General features: G+C 47.7%; 1 protein-coding gene across 1 annotated transcript in view; it reads right to left on the bottom strand.

The window, feature by feature from the left end:
- Positions 1-778: 778 nt before the first annotated feature.
- The window catches only part of LOC113427974 (zinc-alpha-2-glycoprotein-like), a 77,277-nt gene continuing 59,461 nt past the window's right edge, over positions 779-18,594 (bottom strand). The window contains exons 3-7 of the mRNA XM_087949050.1: positions 3,248-3,338; positions 2,447-2,692; positions 1,898-2,173; positions 1,241-1,528; positions 779-889 (exon numbers count right to left, since the gene is read on the bottom strand). Of these exons, the coding sequence (XP_087805176.1) occupies positions 807-889; positions 1,241-1,528; positions 1,898-2,173; positions 2,447-2,692; positions 3,248-3,320 (966 nt within the window). The 5' untranslated portion in view covers positions 3,321-3,338 and the 3' untranslated portion in view covers positions 779-806. The remainder of the gene's footprint in view (positions 890-1,240; positions 1,529-1,897; positions 2,174-2,446; positions 2,693-3,247; positions 3,339-18,594) is intronic.

Below are 18,594 nucleotides of genomic sequence, written 5' to 3'. Positions count from 1 at the left end.
TAAATATTATAAATATTTTTGTAAATATTGATTTTTTTATTAAAAAAGAGCAACTTTTACCCAAAATCAGGCAAAGCAGGCAGGCAGATTGAGTTGCTCACAGAATCAGATTCATTCAGAGATCTATCTTTCTGCCATTGGCTACCTGGGTCTGCACTGAATAATAGAAGCTTCAGTCCTAAGGAAGGTTCGGCTCTGCTTAAAAGCTCTTAAAAGCTCTTAAGATTAGTTAGAAGGCAAGAAATCCAATGATTTCCTGCTTTCTAGCTAATTTAAATCCCCTGGCACAGCAGAACGGATGATGGTCAGGGGAAAAAAAGGAAAAATAGCAACTTAGCAGGAAAGTTTGCCAGGTAAGGAGTGAGTGGGTGGGGAGGGTTCCCGTGGGCCATGGACGTGGCACAGCCTTGTGTTCCCATGCAGCCTGGATTAATTGCTTTGAGGGGTGCTCTGGGGTGACATTTCTCTGCAGACCACCAAAATTTTCTCCTGGTCCACCAGTTGTCTGTGGCCCACCAGTTAGTTATCACTGATTTAGGGGACTCCTGATATTTGCTCCTCTGTCCATTTAGGCCAAAGAGGCTTCCTCCCAGATATGAGGAATGTGGAACATTTTGAGATTTACAAGGGTTGAAAAAAGGGCTGCGTAGTTTCTTCTTCCTTTCCAATTCCTGTTCAAAATGCTGTTTGTGGGGAAGGGTCTCGTGGCGGCCCTGACTGCAACTCTCAGAGAAGCTCTTGCCCATCCACCCCAACTCAGTCAACACAGAAAGACCCGGGGGTGGGTGTCAGTGGATGTGCTTGTTTCACTTACAGATCAGGAAGAGAATCCAAACTCCCAAGATTACGCCTGGAACAATTCCCACCACGTGAATCCACCACATTGCAGCTAAAGAAGGAGAAAGAGGGCTCTGATTAGAGAGATGCTGAGTTCCCCGAAAGAAGTGACCCCACCTGAAGGAAGCCCCTCCCCTCCAAGTCTGCAGAGGGAGGAGGGAATGGCCTTGAAGGGCAGAAGGAGCAGCCACAACCAATCATCTCATATATCTTCATACTGTTGCTATTAAATTACCATTTCCAACTCTTCAGACAGAAACCACCTCTCTCCCATTGCTAAATGCAGGACCTTTCCTGATCTCCATCTGAAAACATGAGATGTTGCAGAAGAAAACTACACTCCCCCCCCCACAGATTTTCAAATATTTCTCTAAAATCTACTTCTACCCTCTCAGCCTCTCACCTCTTTCCTCCTTGAAAGCCAAGACCAGGGGCTTCTGCAAGCCCTCGTGCTCCAGGTGACACCGAAAATGGTCCCTCTCCTTGGGGTCGATCTCAATGCTGAGCTGGACATAATAGGTCCCGTCTGAGTTGGGGGCCACGTTCCTATGGAGGGTCTCGTACTTGCAGGCCTCTCCATCTCTGGTCCAGATGGCCTGGATCTCCTTGGGGTAGAATCCAAGGGCCTGGCAGGTGAGGACCTCCAGCCTCTCATCCTCCACTTTGTAATTCACCTTCCCCACTGGAGGCTCTGTAGAAACAGCAAGAACACCAGAGTTCCCAGAATTTCTAGAGTTTCTGGCAAGATAATTCAAATATCAATTCCTCCTTTGGCCCTCCTCTCCCTCTGTTCCCTCTCCTCCTCTGAACCTGTGGGACCCACAAAGATGGGAACATTGGAGTGAACGTCACTGCAATAGGACTAGATCTAATTTTCCTGCTCAGTTTCTTTGTCTTTATTTGGGGGGGCATTGAAGATTATTTTCCTTCTGTAATATGATGTGAGATACCTCCTGACCCTTTTCTGCAGAGGGTGGATTGGCTATGTAGGACAGAGATAAAATGGGGGAGGGGGAGCCTATAGAAACATGATCAGTGGAGCCCCCTTTTTGCCACTCACCTATCTTCTCCAGAGTCTTGTTCTTGTAGGACAGGTATCTCTGCAGCCATGCAATGCAGGTCTCCTCCAGAAAGACTTTACTTCCCTGGGACCATCTTGGATCTTCCTCCCACTTCTCCTTGACCTTCTGGGCCTGGGGCTGAGCTGTCACCCACCTGAGGGTCTCCTTGTCGAAGCTGATGAAGTCACATCCATTGTAGCCATAGCGCAAAAACCCTCCTTTGCTCCCGTCTTCCCTGAGCTCACAGCCCAAATTCACCTGCCAGGTACGAAGCCCTGAAAGAGACCCGGAAGAGGTGGAGGTGAATGAAAAGGGTCCAGGATTCCTCTCCTTAGAGAACAAATAGAGTTACCTTCTCTTCCCACCTGGGGAGAGAAAGCCAGTTTCTCATTCTCCTCTTTATCAGACAAGAAAAAATGTCTCTTACTTCAGGTAACCCTGTTTGAGGTCCGGCCATGAAGAATTTCTGGGTGGGAGAGAGAATTGGGGGGGGGGTTTGGGGGCTTCTTTCCTTTCCAGCAGGCATTGATGTCCCTGGCTCTGCTCACCTCCAGCCTCCTGGTCCAGTTTTGATAACTTCTCAATGTCAGCCCTGAAGATCCACTCAGGGATCAGAAACCTTTTCTTCCCTGCCTCCTCCATCCAGGGCACCAGAGGCTCCATCTTCCCTGTGAGGCTCTCAAAGCGAAAGATGGGCTGGTCATCCAGGTAGACCTTAATGAAGAACTGGGGCAGCCCCTGACTGGTCTCTGGGAGTTTCAGGTAGAAGTAGGACAGGGAGTGTGAGGGAGGGCCTAGAGAAGGAAGGGGAGGAGAAGAGCAGAATTGGGGGGAGGTTCAGCCCTGAAGCTCCACCCCCTTCAACAGTTCATTGTCACAGTCTCTCCCCAACAAGTTCTCTAAAGTGGAACAAATTGGTCCCCCCCCCCTTTTCTCTTCTGCTTGGAAAGATACATTGGAGGGAAGAGCCTCCAGCAGCCCTCAGACGACCCTGGGAACATCTGGGCAGGGCCACATCTGGCTGCTCCTGCAGCTCCTCTGGGCTCTGGGGATTCCCAGGCAGCTGCTTGTGGGCCTCCATGGTGACCCCAAACACCCCACAGTGGGAAGAGCCAGATAGGCCCTATTTACATGGAAGCTAACAAGGGAGCTGAGGATCTTTCCAGCGAGGGCAAAGTTTGCTGATAAGGGGGGAGCTGAATGGCGAAGACGTCCCACAATGCCCAGGCAGGAGAAGGAAGTTTTCCTTGTGCGAATGGAGTTTGGCATTGAGGGGGGAATGGGGGAGAGAGAGACTGGACCCAGGACATGCGCTCCCCCCATCTGTTGCCCCCCCCCCGCCAACTCACCGCAAAGAGCCCCAGGCCAGAAGGAGCCCAGCGCCACTCCCAAGAGCAAAAGGAGCGCGCGGTGCAGCGGCATCCCCGTCTATCCGCCCTTTGCTTAGGCGCCTCTCCCGGTCCGGGTCCCATCGGGATCCGCAAAGAAGCCCAACTCTGCTGAACTTCTCCATCCAGTCCCCGAAGAACCAAAACAGCGCTGCTCCCTTGCGGTCTTCCCGGGCCGTGGAGGAAGGAAAGGAGACGCTGCCCACAACCGGCAGGTTATGGTTCAAACGCCCGTTGTGTCAACGCAGCCATCTCCTCGCTCATTCTTCTTCTGAGGCTCTCCGATCGATCCCCCTTCACCCCTTCGGGCTTTCGGGGAGCTTTAGGCAGAAGGGACTCGCACAGGAGCTGCACCCGTTTCCTTCCCTGCTTCTCACTCCCGCACCGCGAGGGCCGAGAGGACGGAGGCGCCGGGCAAAAGGAGCCTTTATAACCTGCACCTGAAGGCACCTTCGCTCTGCCAAGGACAGCGCCGCCCTCCATCCTTCGCCCGCCCTCTCGGACCCTATCCTGCCCGCCCCGAGAGCTCCGCTAAAGTTCTCCGCCCGTCCAAAGTTTGCGCGTCTGCTTTCTTTTACACGGGAATCAAAGGCGCCACAACAGGAGAGAACCCGCAAGTGTTTATTCTATACTGGGCCCTGGTGGCAGTGGTTAGAGTGCATTACTGCAGGCCACTTCTGCTGCCTGCCGGCTGCCTGCAATTTGGCAGTTCAAATCCCACCAGGCTCAAGGTCAACTCAGCCTCCCATCCTTCCCATGTGGGTCAAATGAGGACCCAGATTGTAGGGGGCAAATAGGTTGACTCTGTAAACTGCTTAGGAAAGGGCGATAAAGCGGTATATAAGTCTAAGGGCTATTGCTATCTTCAACCCTTCCGAGAATAGCAATTGGATGCCAACCAGGTTGGTTTCTGGGGGGAGGGGGGTGGTTATGCCAGAGGGCTTGGGAAAGCAGCACCACTTCTGGGCCTCGGCCCCCTCCCCTCCCTTCCCCCTGGGACAAGCCAGCCAGAGCCCCTTGGAGGGGTGGCCCCAGGGCACTTGGAGCCAGGCTCTCGAACTCCCAGCTGCTGTTTCTGCTTAGTGCTTCAGGGGAGTCCAAGGGGGGGCGCCCTGCACAACAGTCTGTCTAGTGACTGTTCAAAGTTCGCAACAGCAAAACTGATGAATGGCCATTTTTTAACCACCTTTGCAGCACCCCATGGCCGTGTGATCAAAATCCAGGTGCTTGGCCACTGGTTCCTACTTATGACTGGGTCACACGATCCCTTTTTGCAACCTTCTGACCAGCAAAGTCCATGGATGGGAGCCAGATTCACTTAACAACCGGGTTACTGACTTATCAACTGCAGTGATTCACTTAAGAATGGTGGCAAGGAAGGTCGTAAAATGGCACAAAACTCACTTAACACATTTTCACTTAACAACATAAATGTTGGGCTCAATGGTGGTCGTAGGTCAAGGACGACCCATGCGTGCCCCTAAAGGAAAAACCATAAAAGCCTTAAAAGAAAGAATAAAGGGAAATTTAAAAAAAAGACTCCACATCCTTCCCCTCTGGCTTCAGTCTACCCAGCACTTCGGGCTACAGGGAGATCACGAGGGTCCTTGGGAAGATTCAAAGGGGGAGGGGAGGCTGCTGGATCTCCGGGGGAAGGTCGGTTTCTCCTTGCAGGGAAAAGCAACACTTCAGGACCAGAATCAGCAGGAGGAGGAGGAAGAGGAGCAGGAGGAGGAGGAGCAGGATGGGGAGGAGGGGGAGGATGGGGAGCAGCAGGAGGATAAGCAGGAAGAGAAGCAAAAGCAGGAGCGGGAGGGGGAGGAGCCATAGGAGGAGCAGGAGGAGGAGCAGGGGCACGAGGGGGAGGAGCAGAAGGAGGAGCAGGAGCAGGAGGGGAGGAAGGGAGGAGGAGGAGCAAGAGGAAGAGCAGGAGGGGAGGAGGAGGAGCAGGAGGGGGAGAAGGGGAGCAGAAGCAGCAGGAGGAGGAGGAGAAGCAGGAGGAGAAGCAAGAGCATGAACAGGAGGGGGGATGAGCCATAGGAAGAGCAGGAGCAGGAGCAGGAGAAGCGGGAGCAGGAGGAGGAGGAGGAGGAGGAGCAGGAGGGGGAACAGGAGGAGGAAAAGGAGGAGCAGGAGGGAAGCAGGAGCGGGAGGAGCAGGAGGAGCAGGATGAGGTTATCCATTCAGTGGTAGGATGGAAAGGAGGAAGCTGAAAGTGAGGGGGACGCTTGACCTGCCTCGGTCTCTCCCCCACATTCACCTTCCGATTCTGTCTGTCCTTCGCCAGCAGGAAACTTCTCTTGTCCTTTGCTTAGCCTCGTTTAAGGACATTCTGCATTCAATCTGTATTCAAGTCCCATTTGTACTTTTGAACAAGGAGTGAAAAACAAAAGGGAATGTACAAAGTCGCCCCAGCATCTCCTTTAGTGAAATTCCCTTCCTCTATTTATTTATTTATTTTAATTTGTTATCAACCTATGAATGAGCGACAGGTTCACAATACAAGGAAGGTTTGAATAATTCGTGGCTCCTGTGAGACAGTTGATTTTGCTATGTTTGGTGTGTACTTTGGCCTCAATGCTGACTGACTTTCTGAGCAAGTAGTAAACAAGTTTACAGGGAAAGTTCCACCTGTTCCTTCTGGGTCTTATCTGAGGAAGAAGTCAAAGTTAAAAAAAGAATGTTTATGGTTCCTTTTGACTCGTCCTTCTCTCCACCCCACAGCCGGGCAAAGGCCTCTAATCAGCTGTTTCCTCATCATCAAACTACAGGAGACTCTGACCTGGGAGCCTGACGTCTCCATTCTCCCTACTCAGCTGCAAGACTCCAAGCATAGGAGTTTTGGGGGTCAGCGCCACAAGCAGCTGTGGGAACCCGGAGGTCCCCCCACCAGATGTGTCCAGCTGTTTCCAGGGCCAGCCAAGAGTTGCTTGAGAACTTCTTCCAGGGTTAATCTCATGACTGGGATCCTCTGAAGTGAAGCAGGCAATTGGACTTCTCTTAGAGAGTTGCTTTTCACTGTAGTATCAAGGGAGGGGCTGGAGCTGCAGACCCCACTCAATTCTACCCTTCACCCTCTTCCCCTTCCAGGCTCCTCCAGGGAACTAACTGTGCTAGTCCTGCTGGAGGGTGTCAGAGCCCAACCAGGGGCTGCCCCAGATCCTCTCCGTGGTCACCTCCATAACCAGCCCAGGGGTGGGATTCAAATAATTTAACAACCGGTTCTCTGCCCTGATGATTTCTTCCAACAACCAGTTCACCAAACTGCTCAGAAAGTTAACAACTGGTTCTTCCAAACTGGTGCGAACTGGCTGAATCCCACCACTGCATTAATCTGAACTGGTACAGATTTATGGTGATTGGAGTCCCCAGTCAGCATTTTTTAAGACAAGGGAAGGTTGACCTAATACTTTATCTGGTTTTATTTTAAATTAGTTACTTAATATTTTGCAGCATTTATGCTTCTAAAGCCTGGTGTCAGATCCGTGTATCTGTCATTTCTTCAGTGGAAGAAGAAAAGTGGGCAGGAGAGACTGATAAAGAAATCCTTTCTTGATGTAACCTGAATATATTTAATCTTATATCGAATTTGTATAACCTACACATGATACAACGGAGGGAGGAAACCCAGGTGGCCTGAACCTATCACCTCTGAGAGGCACAGCCAGGAGGTGAGAAGACCATAAAAATTCCACAGTGAGATGTGTCCTGGGAACCTCTGGAAAAGTTTGTTCTGAAAAGGGGGTGGTGGGAAATTAGGTGTGCCCTGGGAAACTGTGCAAAAGATCATTTCTACAAAAGAGGTGGGGGGGGAATTAACATACTGGCTTTTGTTTCACTAAATACACATCAAGATAAGGGGAGGGGTTCTAAACTCCCTTATCTCTCCCTGTATGCCTGAGAGACCTCAGACGCTGCTTTGAACTCCTACATGAATTGTCTCATCTCAATAAAAGATTCCTTTTGATACATTTGGTTTTCAGAAGTTCATTCTTGTTAATTGAATGGGAAAAAGTTCTGTAGTCTGACACCTGTTGTGATACTTGTTAACGATTGTTCATAACCCTCATAGCTATCAGACCTCATTTTATATCATCGGCATCAACATTCATTAGAACGGAAGGAAATTGTAATTTCTTTGTAAACCCTTCAGAGAAGATGAGACGGATGGTGTGTATACATTTGATAAGCAAACACATAAATCAAGAACGGTACAGCAAGTTATCATCCAAACAGTTTAGCTTTTATTGCTGGTGTTTTCCCCCCCAAACATTAATAAAGTTACAATACATAAAGAAGTATACAAAAAAGCAAAGGAAAAAAAAAGAAAGGGGCAGGGAAAAGCAACATTCAGGAATTCAAATAAAAAGGAAAAGCAGAAGGGCATGTTTCTGCAATGTGGACAACGATCTTGCTGGAAACCTCTTGGGAATATGCTCAATGGTTTCTCATATCCCCGCAGTAACCATTCCCAAGACCGTGAGGTTCCCCCATCTCCATCCAGGCATCTCCCTAAGGGAACTTGCAAGGCCCTCGTAGAACAAGAGACCTGGCTCCATTCCTTTGCCACAAGACTTTCCTGGGGTTGCGAGTGGCAAAGCTGCAGAGAGCCTTCCTTCGTGTCTCTGCTGAACTGGAACCAGCTATATGATCACCTCAGCCAGGCACCCAAGACTCCTCCAGGGAGAAACAGCACAGGTGGAAGTCACAGTCAAGGAACATCACTTGGCCCTGGATCTGCTCCTCGCCTCCCAAGGAGGAGTTTGCCTGGTGTTTGGCTCCTCCTGCTGCTTTGATGTCAACCAACATATTAAAAAAAAACCATGACAGAGAATTTGAAACGCTCATACAAAATCATCACTTCTTAGGGTACACATATAACATATAATAGATATAATAAAATCAATGCCTGTTGGGGTACATATAATAATACAAAACAAAAATCAGATGCAAAAATCCAAAACAAGTCACAATACAACAATGGGAAGAATGAGAGACTAAACCTATCAAATGAATACCAAGTCACTTAAAGGAAAACTGGTATATGATGTTTTATAGTAGGCTGTCATGCTCCTGGTGGAGACTGATTCTGAGGGAGAGGAGGAACAGCCAACAGGGAGTGGAAGTGTGGCTCCGGAGGTTGTGGAGGAGGATGGGGAAGGGCAGAGGCCGGCTGGGCAGTCAGAGGCCCATTCCCCTCTCCATCCTAGGGCACTCAGGGAGGAGAGAATAAGGGAGAGATGTGGTCTACTTGGGAGGAGGAGGCCATGATCCTCTTCATGGGCTGCAGCTGTGACAACTGAATAAGAGGACGGACATGCGTACAGGTGAGTGCTGGAAACAAAGCGTGGAAATATCTCTCGTTTAGGGTTCCTCTCCGAGTTTGGCATCCTTCCCAGTGTGTGTCCTGATATCTATGAACATCTTCCAGCCCTTATCTTGCCTGGTTTGTGTTCTCTTTTACTTTTTATAATTTAAATGGCACTTCCTCCTTCTTGTAACTGCTTGTGTGGGAGTTTTTTTGTCTTCAGTCAAGAATATTTGGAGCATGGAAGCAAAGGGAAGGAATAAAAGGGGATTTACCTGTTTTTTGTGACTGTGTTTATTTTGTATCCCACCCTGGATCATCACAGTTGGCACCCAACTCCTTTAATGATCTCTAAGATGAAGAAGCGGGACAGAAACGGATGTTGGAAATGCCATGAAGCAGAAGGAATGCTGTGTCTCCTACGGTGGACACATAGAAGACGACAAAAGTGTAGAAAGTACAATGCAAAAAATCTTGGGATTTAGATTTGAAATGAAACCACAGCTGATCTTCTAGGGGTAATCTGGGGGTGGGGAGGACACATAAGAAACCTCATCCTTTAATGAGATCTATGCTGACTGCAGCAAGAAGAAATACAAGGACAAGAATCAGGTTCTTTTGTAAAAGTCCCCAAACACAGCAAGGCTGGGAGGGGCTGCACAAGACCCCCACTTATTGTTACTTATATTGACTTACATCCCCTTCACAGTGCTTTACAGCTCTTTCTAAGCTGTTGACAGAGTCAGCATATTGTCCCCAACAATCTGGAGGATGGAAGGCTGAGTCAACCTTGAGCCGGTCAGGATCGAACTGCTGGAAGTCAGTGGAGTCAGCCTGCAATACTGCATTCTAATCACTGGGCCACCAGGGCTCTTAGGTAAGGTCATCAGAGCTAGAAGTGAGTGGGGTTTGCTCTCTTTTTAGATCCTAGTGACTTGCCCTGTCACTGTTGGTGGGGCTCTTCTTGGAGTTCCTTGATTAAGCTGTTGTTTAATGTTAGCTTCTTTGCCTGTATTGGTAATTGTTCGATTGGGATGCTGTTTACTTGTTTGCTGGTCTAGTGTTAATCTTGGTGTTCATTTCTGCTCATATAGATTGCTGGTTGAAAGGTACTTTTTGTTTCCTTTGGGTGTTTGGACTGTTTCTTTTAAGTGGGATGTAGATGTTGTTTATCTCTATGTGCCTGTTGATGGCCAATTTGTCCACAGTAAGTGCCAAGCCTTCAGGAATTCTCTACTGTTTTCTGGATTTGGCTTGCTCACAGTTTCCCAGTTGAAACGATGATTGAGTCTATCCCTATATTTTGAAATTAAGGAGTTTTCATCATGTCCTCTGACTGCCAGTTGGTGCTCACGGATGCGCTTGGCTGGCTCCCATCCCACGTTTTCCAGTTTGCACTCCCCTTTTCTTGCCTGCAGAATGGTGACACTGAGGCTCCTGGATCACTCCGACTCCTGTGCACTCCGTAGGATGCCTTGTGCTTCAAAGAGGGGGAAAATGGAGAAAGTCAACACCCCCATATGTATGGGGTGGGGGCCTGTCTCTTCTCTCCTCCCCTCAGCTCTCTCTTCCTCCCCCCACTGCAGCCTCCCCAGGCAGGAGGGGAACAGCCAAAGAGGAAGGAAGGATTGCAAACCCTCCCCCCATGCACAAAGAGCTGCTGGTGGGGGCTTCCTCACTTCTCCCCCAGGGTTCCTTATGCCTCCAGCTCATCAAGATAAAATACCTGAATTTTTCCTCCTACTAAATATGGCTAAATTCGACATTATATTTTTCTGTGAAACATGGCTCAATGCATCTCTCCCTGACTCCATTACCACAGTAAGAGACTATCATGTTTACCGATCAGATCGTGAAATTCGTAGAGGAGGTGGTGTTGCTATCTTCTATAAAAAGTCCTTACATCTAAAAAATATCCAAGTTACCCAGGAGCTTGCTCTTCCTGAGACCATCATCTGTGAACTATCCTTAAATATCACAATTCGATTCTTACTACGTTACAGAGCACCTAATTATGACATCGAACACGTAAACACGCTAAATACATTACTAACATGGGCTGCATCCTACCCATACCCTTTTATCTTTCTTGGTGATTTCAATCTACCTCATATTGACTGGACCCTAAATGAATGTACAACCGAAACCATACACGCAACCTTCTACAATGCTATTACAAATCTGGAACTGGAACAACTAGTAACCAACAACACTAGACTAAACAACTGCCTCGATCTCATCTTCTGCAATAGTTTGAATTTAATTTACGGAATACAAACTAAAGAACCCTTTTCCAGCAGTGACCACAATATGATTGACTTCTGTCTCAACATACCCCCACACAAAAATCACCACAATGATGTAATCCCCAATTGTAACTTCAAAAAAGGCAACTATGATCTTATAGACAACGATCTCTCATCCCTTGATTGGCAATCTCTATTCACTGGATGCAATACTGTTGAAGACCATTACAACATATTTTTACTTGAAGTCAAAAGAGTCATCAAACTATATGTACCAATAACAACTCCCAAAACAAAACAAAAAAGCAGATTACCCATAACAATAAGGAAACTTCAATCCAAAAAGAGATCACTCTGGCGGAAAAACAAATCTGGTCACGTTGCCAATTTCAAAAGCCAATACAAAAATTTATGCCACCAGATAAAGACCGAATGCACCAATTATCACATTAAACAAGAGGAAAACCTTCTAAGCACCAATTCCACCCATGCTTTTTACAATTTTGTAAACAACAAACTAAAAGACTCAAGGTCCATCCCACCCCTGATAGGACCTGATGGTAAAGACTGCAACGATGACACCATTAAAGCCAACATCTTTAACACATTCTTCGGCTCAGTATTTGTAAACAGCAATGGATCATGCCCAGTATTTCCTAGCCGTACCACAGATAACCACAATGATCTAATACATATCGATTTTACAGAAGACAATGTTGAAAAAGCACTATGCAATCTAAAACCATCTCTATCTATTGGACCAGATGGAATATGTGCCTACTTCTTAAAAAAGCTATCCGCTGCCATAGCCAAACCTCTAAGCATAATCTTTGAAAAATCTTTCAGGACCAGCTCCTTGCCTAACCTATGGTCACAAGCCACAGTCATCCCCATCTTCAAAAGGGAGACCCAAGCCTAGTTGAAAATTACAGACCAATCTCCTTATGCTGCGTCACCTGTAAAGTCATGGAATCAATTATTAACCAATCCATCATCCTCCACTTAGAGACAAACAACCTACTCTCCAATAAACAATTTGGTTTCAGAAAAAAACTATCCTGTAATCTGCAACTCTTACACTGCAAAAACATATGGACGACACAACTCGACCAGGGCAAAGCAATAGACCCAATCTACATAGACTTCTGTAAAGCCTTTGATTCAGTGGTACACGACAAACTACTCCTAAAAATAAAATCCTATGGTATCTCTGGACAACTGCATAACTGGATAGAAGCATTCCTGGCAAACAGACAACAAATGGTCAAAATTGGGAGCGTCCTATCAAATTCTGTACCTGTCAATAGTGGTGTCCCCCAAGGCAGTGTTCTAGGACCAACTCTCTTCATACTCTACATAAATGATCTCTGTGATCATATTAAGAGCAATTGCGTTCTTTTCGCTGATGATGTAAAGCTGTTCAATACCACAGACAATATACAAAAAGATCTTGACTATGTATCAGAATGGTCAAACAAATGGCAACTTCAAATCTCAACAAATAAATGCTCTGTCTTACATATTGGCAAAAAAAATCAGAAAATAAAATACAAGCTGAATAGTCAAGATCTTGTTGATGACCCAAGCTCTGTAAAGGATCTTGGAATACTCACCTCTAATGATCTAAGTGCTAAAGCCCACTGCAACTACATAGCCAAAAAGGCATTAAGAGTTGTTAACCTAATCCTACGTAGCTTTTTCTCTGGTAATATCACACTACTAACTAGAGCATACAAAACATTTGCTAGACCAATACTCGAATACAGTTCATCAGTCTGGAACCCACATTACGTATCTGATATTAGCACAATTGAGAAAGTCCAGAAATATTTCACAAGAAGAGTTCTCCACTCCTCTACTCGTTGTAGAATACCTTATGCCACCAGACTTGAAATTCTAGAACTAGAAAACCTTGAATTACGCCATCTTCGGTCTGATTTAAGCATGGTATATAAAATCATACATTGCAATGTCCTACCTGTCAATGAATACTTCAGCTTCAACCATAACAACACAAGAGCACACAATAGATACAAACTCAAAGTTAACCGCACCAAACTTGATTGCAGGAAATACGACTTCAGCAATAGAGTGGTCAATGCCTGGAATACTCTACCCGACTCTGTAGTTTCTTCCCCAAACCCCAAAAACTTTAACCTCAATGCAGGTCTCCTCCAGGAAGAATTTGTTTCTCTCAGACCAACCAGGATCCTCGTCCCACTCCTCCTTGAACTTCCAGGCCTGGGGCTGAGCTGCCACCCAGGTGAGGGTCTCCTTGTCGAAGCTGATGAAGTCCCTCCCATCGTAGCCAGAGCGGAAAAACCCTCCTGTGCTCCTGTCTTCCCAGAGCACCCAGCCCAAAACCGCCTGCCAGGTGTGAGGCCCTGAAGGAGACCCAGGGGGGTGGGGGTGAATGAAAGAGGTCCAGGGTTCCTCTCCCCAGAGTCCCAGGGGTCCCCAACCTTCTGGACCTCAGGGACCACTAAATTCATAAGTTTAAATCCCGCAGACCACTAATATGAGCTGCCTAATGACCAGCTGGATGGGCGTGGCTAGGTGGTCATGTGACTGGGTGGGCGTGGCCAACTCAATGTCATGTCCAAGGGGGAGTGCCTCACCTTCCTCTACTCTCCCACCTCCTCCCAGCCCCTCCTCGCCTGCCCGCTGGTCTCCTTAGGGCCCCAACAGGAAGCAGGGGTTGGAGCTAAGAAAGAGTTGGCCAAATAGCCGGCTCCGTTCAAATTGAATCTGACCAAGAAGGAGGCTCAGCAGAAGCACCTCACTGAGGACTAGGAGCAGAGGCTTTCCAAGCAGAGGAAAGACCTGCGGGAGTGCAAGGCCAGATATCGGCACCTGGAGGCTCAGCGGGCTGAGATGGTCAGCCAGTTCCAGGCCATGATGCAGTCCCACTGGAACGAGGCCCTCCGGCTCTTCACCACCAGCGGCCCTTCCCTCCAGCCTTCGCCCAAAACCGCACACCAGGAGGCTGAAGCAGACCCCAATTTGGAATTTCTGCCCCCCTCCGACCAGCACAAAAAGACCCCAAACGGGGAGACTCTCTGCAGCAACACAAACCTTCATTGCACGTATCCGGCGTAGTTTGAAGGCCCCTGATTGAGTGCAATATAAACAATGCAAATGATTTTTTTCTATGGACCATCAAAATTTTCTTGAGGACTGTTGTGGAGCGGCGGAATAACCTGAGGCAAACACGGAGCGAACTTCAGCTTTTACTTTATTGTAAAAATAAAGGGTTGCCGCGGCTGCCGCGCTAACAAGGCAGCCAGTCTTTTCTGAACGCCACACTCCTTTCCCCCAGAACAGAGCATGCATAGTCCTTCAGATAACTCGGGCGCTTGCGCAGGCGGCCAGATCTTCTAAGTCCCGACGAAGCTACTGCTGGAAGGAACTTTTCTGCTTGCTGGGCAACTTCTGGTTCTAACGAAGCTGGCGTCTCGGCTTCAGGCATTTCTGGGCGAGGGACAAATGGCTGTTCAGGTAGGCTTGCATTCCTGTCGGATCCGAGGGAAGTTTCTTTGGACGCCGGCGGTTTCTCTTTTGCAGGAACGTCTTGAGGGTCATCTGCAGACGCACTCCAATGCCTTGTAAGCTGATCGATATGGCGGTGCCAGATGCGCCCGTCTTGCAGTTGGACCCTGTGAAACTTAGGACCAGTTACCACCACAATTTGCCCAGGCATCCACAAAGGGTGTCCCGCATAGTTCCGGGCATAGACCTGGTCATTCTCAGCGAACTCCCTTGCCTGGCTTTTTGACCCTAGGGGTGTGACTGCGGCATAATGCGGATGGAGCTGTCTAGGGTGGTCCTCAGACGTCTACCCATGAGAAGTTCAGCCGGAGACCTATTAGTGGTGGCACAGGGAGTTGTGTGCTGGGTCAGGAGATACTTAGCGAGCCTAGAATGCCAATCTATAGGCCCAAACCTTGCCAGGGCCTCCTTAACTGATCTGACTGCCCTTTCAGCCAGGCCATTACTGGCAGGATGAAAAGGAGCTGTAAGTGCATGCCCTATTCCTAGGTTGGCTAGGAAGACCTCAAACTCACAGGAAGTAAACTGGGGGCCGTTATCAGACACGATGGTGTCAGGGAGGCCATGGGTAGCGAATATCCTTGATAGAGCCTTAGTGACAGCTTCTGAAGTTGTGGAGGACATCAAGGTCAGTTCTACCCATTTAGAAAAAGAATCAACCATCACCAGGAATGTACGCCCATGAACGGGGCCAGCCAGATCAATATGCACCCGGGACCAAGGGGCCACAGAATCTTCCCACCTGCCTGGAGTGGATGTGGGTGGAGCAGGTCTGGTAGCTTGGCATGGCTGACAAGCATTCACCCAACTTGTAATCTGAGCATCCATGCCTGGCCACCATACATAAATGCGAGCCAGGGCCTTCATCCTGACAATGCCGGGATGGCCCTCATGCAGGACCTTTAAAACTGAGTCTTGCAACTTGGAAGGGATAACTACCCTCGTTACCCAAAGTAAACAGCCTTGCAAAGAAGATAGTTCTTGCTGGAATTTTGAAAGGCACAAATTCAGGGGCATAAGGAATTGCTGGCCACCCCCTTCCCACCCAGTCAAGAACTTGGGCGATTACCTTGTCCTTGGCAGAGTGGGCAGTGATATTGAGGGCAGTGATGGGGAGTTTGAGATCGTTGATCTGGAAAACAGCATTAGTTGGTGCAGGATCCTCCACAGGAACAGGCAGGGGGCAGCGACTAAGAGCATCAGCGTGGCATAGACTCTTGCCAGGTCGATGAACCAGTGTATAGGAATAGGCAGCCAGAAATAAGGTCCACCTGGTCATTCTTGGAGACAAAATCTGAGGAGTTTGTCTTTTGCCAAACAGAAGGCCTAACAGAGGCTTGTGATCCGTGATCAACTCAAAATAGTGTCCATATAGAAACTCATGGAATTTTTTGAGAGAAGCAACTGCAGCCAAAGGCTCCTTGTCAATTTGGCTGTAGTTGCGCTCAGCTGGGGAAAAAATTCTGGAGAAAAAGGCAATGGGTGCCTCAGAACCGTTAGGCAGTCTATGACTTAAAACAGCACCTATGCCAAAAGAAGCATCTGCTGCTAAAACTAAAGGTAAATGTTCATTAAATTGTATCAAGACAGCATTGGATGTAACTAATGATTTGACAGCATGGAAGGCATGGGCTTCCCTAGGTCCCCAGTGCCAGGGGGATTGCTTGTCCAAGAGTCTGTGCAGAGGCTCTGCAATGGAAGCTTTATGAGGCAAAAATGAAGCGTAAAAGTTAAGAAATCCTAAAAAGGCCTGGAGCTCAGTTTTGTTAGTTGGCGTGGGTGCCTCGTGAATAGCCCTTACTTTGGATTCGATTGGGTGAATACCAGAGGCGTCAATTCTATATCCCAAAAATTCTACCTGTGGGGTGGCAATAGTGCACTTGTCTTTCTTTAACTTAAGACCATGCTGTCTGAAACGATCGAGGACTCCTCTGACTCTTTGCAGTAACTGAGGCTTGTCAGGGGCAGATATTAAAATGTCATCAAAATACAGAATTACACCCAGTAATCCTTGAAGAAGTCTTTCCATTAAGGATTAGAAAATTCCTGGGGCTACACTTACGCCAAATTGGAAGCGCCTACATTTGAAAGCGCCCCTGTGCGTTACAATAGTTTGTAGTTCAGCGGCTGTGTCATCAACAGGGAACTGTTGATAGGTCTGTGACATGTCTAATTTAGCGAAAATGGTTCCTGGCTCAAAAGAATGTAGTAGGTGCTGGATAACAGGGACTGGATAGGCGCTGATTTGTAAATATTTGTTCAATGACCTCTTGTAATCCGCGAAGATTCTTACATTCCCGTCTTTCTTCAGGGGTGTCACTATTGGGGTTTCCCATTTTGCGAAGTCCACAGGCTCTAATACACCTTGTTTAATTAATTTGTCAAGCTCCATGTCTAATTTGGGGCGGATTGCAAAAGGTACCCTTCAAGGCTTTAAATGGATTGGTACTGCCTGAGGGTCCAAGTTGAAAGATATTGGGGTTCCTGAATAACAGCCCAGCCCCTCACTGAACACATCAGCATAGTCATTAAACAAGGTGTCCACTTCAGCATTTGTAATAGATTCCGCTTATATGGAGGCCAAGGGCAGGGAACCAGTCTAACCCCAACAGGCTAGGGAGGGCACCATCCACTACCACTAAAGGCAAGTGACCTTTAAAATTTTGAAATTGTACAAAAAACTTGCCTTTTCCGATGACTGGGATGGTTCTGCCTTGGTAGTCGCGTAGGGGTTAACTGGCAGCCGTGAAGCTTCTTCTTAGCCATTCTGGGAAGTAGTTGTTTCAAGGTGCTCCATGAGATGATGGACAGTGCTGAGCCTGTGTCAACCTCCATCCTGCAAGGTTTCCCTTCTATAGAAACAAAAACACTAATTTTGTTAGAGCCTTTGTTAGTCAGCTTGGCTTGATAGCTTGATTCCCCTTGACTGGTTTTTTGCTGCCTGAGACGATTTACATCATTAGCCTCTTCATAGCCTTCTTCTGAGGAGTGGAATGGATGGCTGAGCTGCCCTGGCTAATTGGATTTCCCTGAATTTCTGCAGCTTGAGACTCTTCAATTGCTAATTTAAGGGTTAAATCCCCTTTAGCCAATAGATGCCTTTGTAGCCTTAAATCCCTGACTCCACAAACTAGCTGGTCTAATAACATGTCTTCCAGATAGTCTCTAATCCCACAATGCAAGGCAGCTGTTCGTAGGGCAGCCATGTACCCACTAATAGTCTCTCCCTCAGCCTGAATCCGTCTCCTAAAAGCATGATGCCTGGCAATTTTGGATGGCTTAGGGGAATAGTGGTTGGAAAGAATTTCCTGCAATTCTTCCCATGGAACAGTCTTAATTGAATGTGGAGCCAATAATGCCGTAGCAGTGTCAAACATTGTGGCTCCACAAAAACTTAAAAAGTAGGACTTTTTCCTATGGTCTGAAATGTCAGCAAGGTCTATGGCATCTAGGAAACAGTCAAATTGGTTTCTGTAGGACTCCCATGTTTCTGCTGTCGGTCTGAAAGGCGGGAATGCAGGGTTCGAAATCATCTCGACTCAGCGGTGCCGGATCTTTCGAGGAAGGTTGAAATTCGCGCTTGCGAATAGTGACAGTAGCTCTTAAAGTGACATTCAGCTCGGTAGTGACTTCGGCTCTTTTTGTAGTGATTTTGCTCAGCCATTCTTTGCCCGGTTGCCTTTTATAGGTATCCCGTCCTCGTTGCCAGTGTTGTGGAGCGGCAGAATAACCTGAGGCAAACACGGAGCGAACTTCAGCTTTTACTTTATTGTAGCAATAAAGGGGTGCCGCGGTTGCCGGGCTAACATACATCGGACAAACTAACAGAAGAATAAGTGCACGCATTGAAGAACACAAGAACTCAATCAAAAAAGAAGAACCGACCTCTTCCCTGGTCCAACATCTCAAAGCCACAGGACATGAGATTGACTTTAAAAATACCAGAACTATCACCAAAACTGAACACTTCAACAACAGAATAATCAGAGAAGCAATAGAGATAGAAAAACGCCCACACAGCATGAATAAATGAGATGATACCTCCCGCCTACCAGCCATTTGGAAACCCGCCCTCATGAACAAATGGGTACCTAACATGAAGAATGACACCAGACCCACACGCACGAGGGCCACACAAGATGCTACCACCACACTTCCACATAGAAAGCAGACTCACACCTACACAGAAGATGAGACAGGACCAC

Source organism: Notechis scutatus, unplaced genomic scaffold (assembly GCF_049901735.1).
Source record: "Notechis scutatus isolate UNSWTSFEM ecotype Mainland unplaced genomic scaffold, rNotScu1.2 NSCUSCF61, whole genome shotgun sequence".
In the NCBI taxonomy this organism is placed as follows: domain Eukaryota; kingdom Metazoa; phylum Chordata; class Lepidosauria; order Squamata; family Elapidae; genus Notechis; species Notechis scutatus.
The sequence above is the reverse complement of the archived record's forward strand: the minus strand, read 5'-3'. Positions and strand labels throughout refer to the sequence as shown.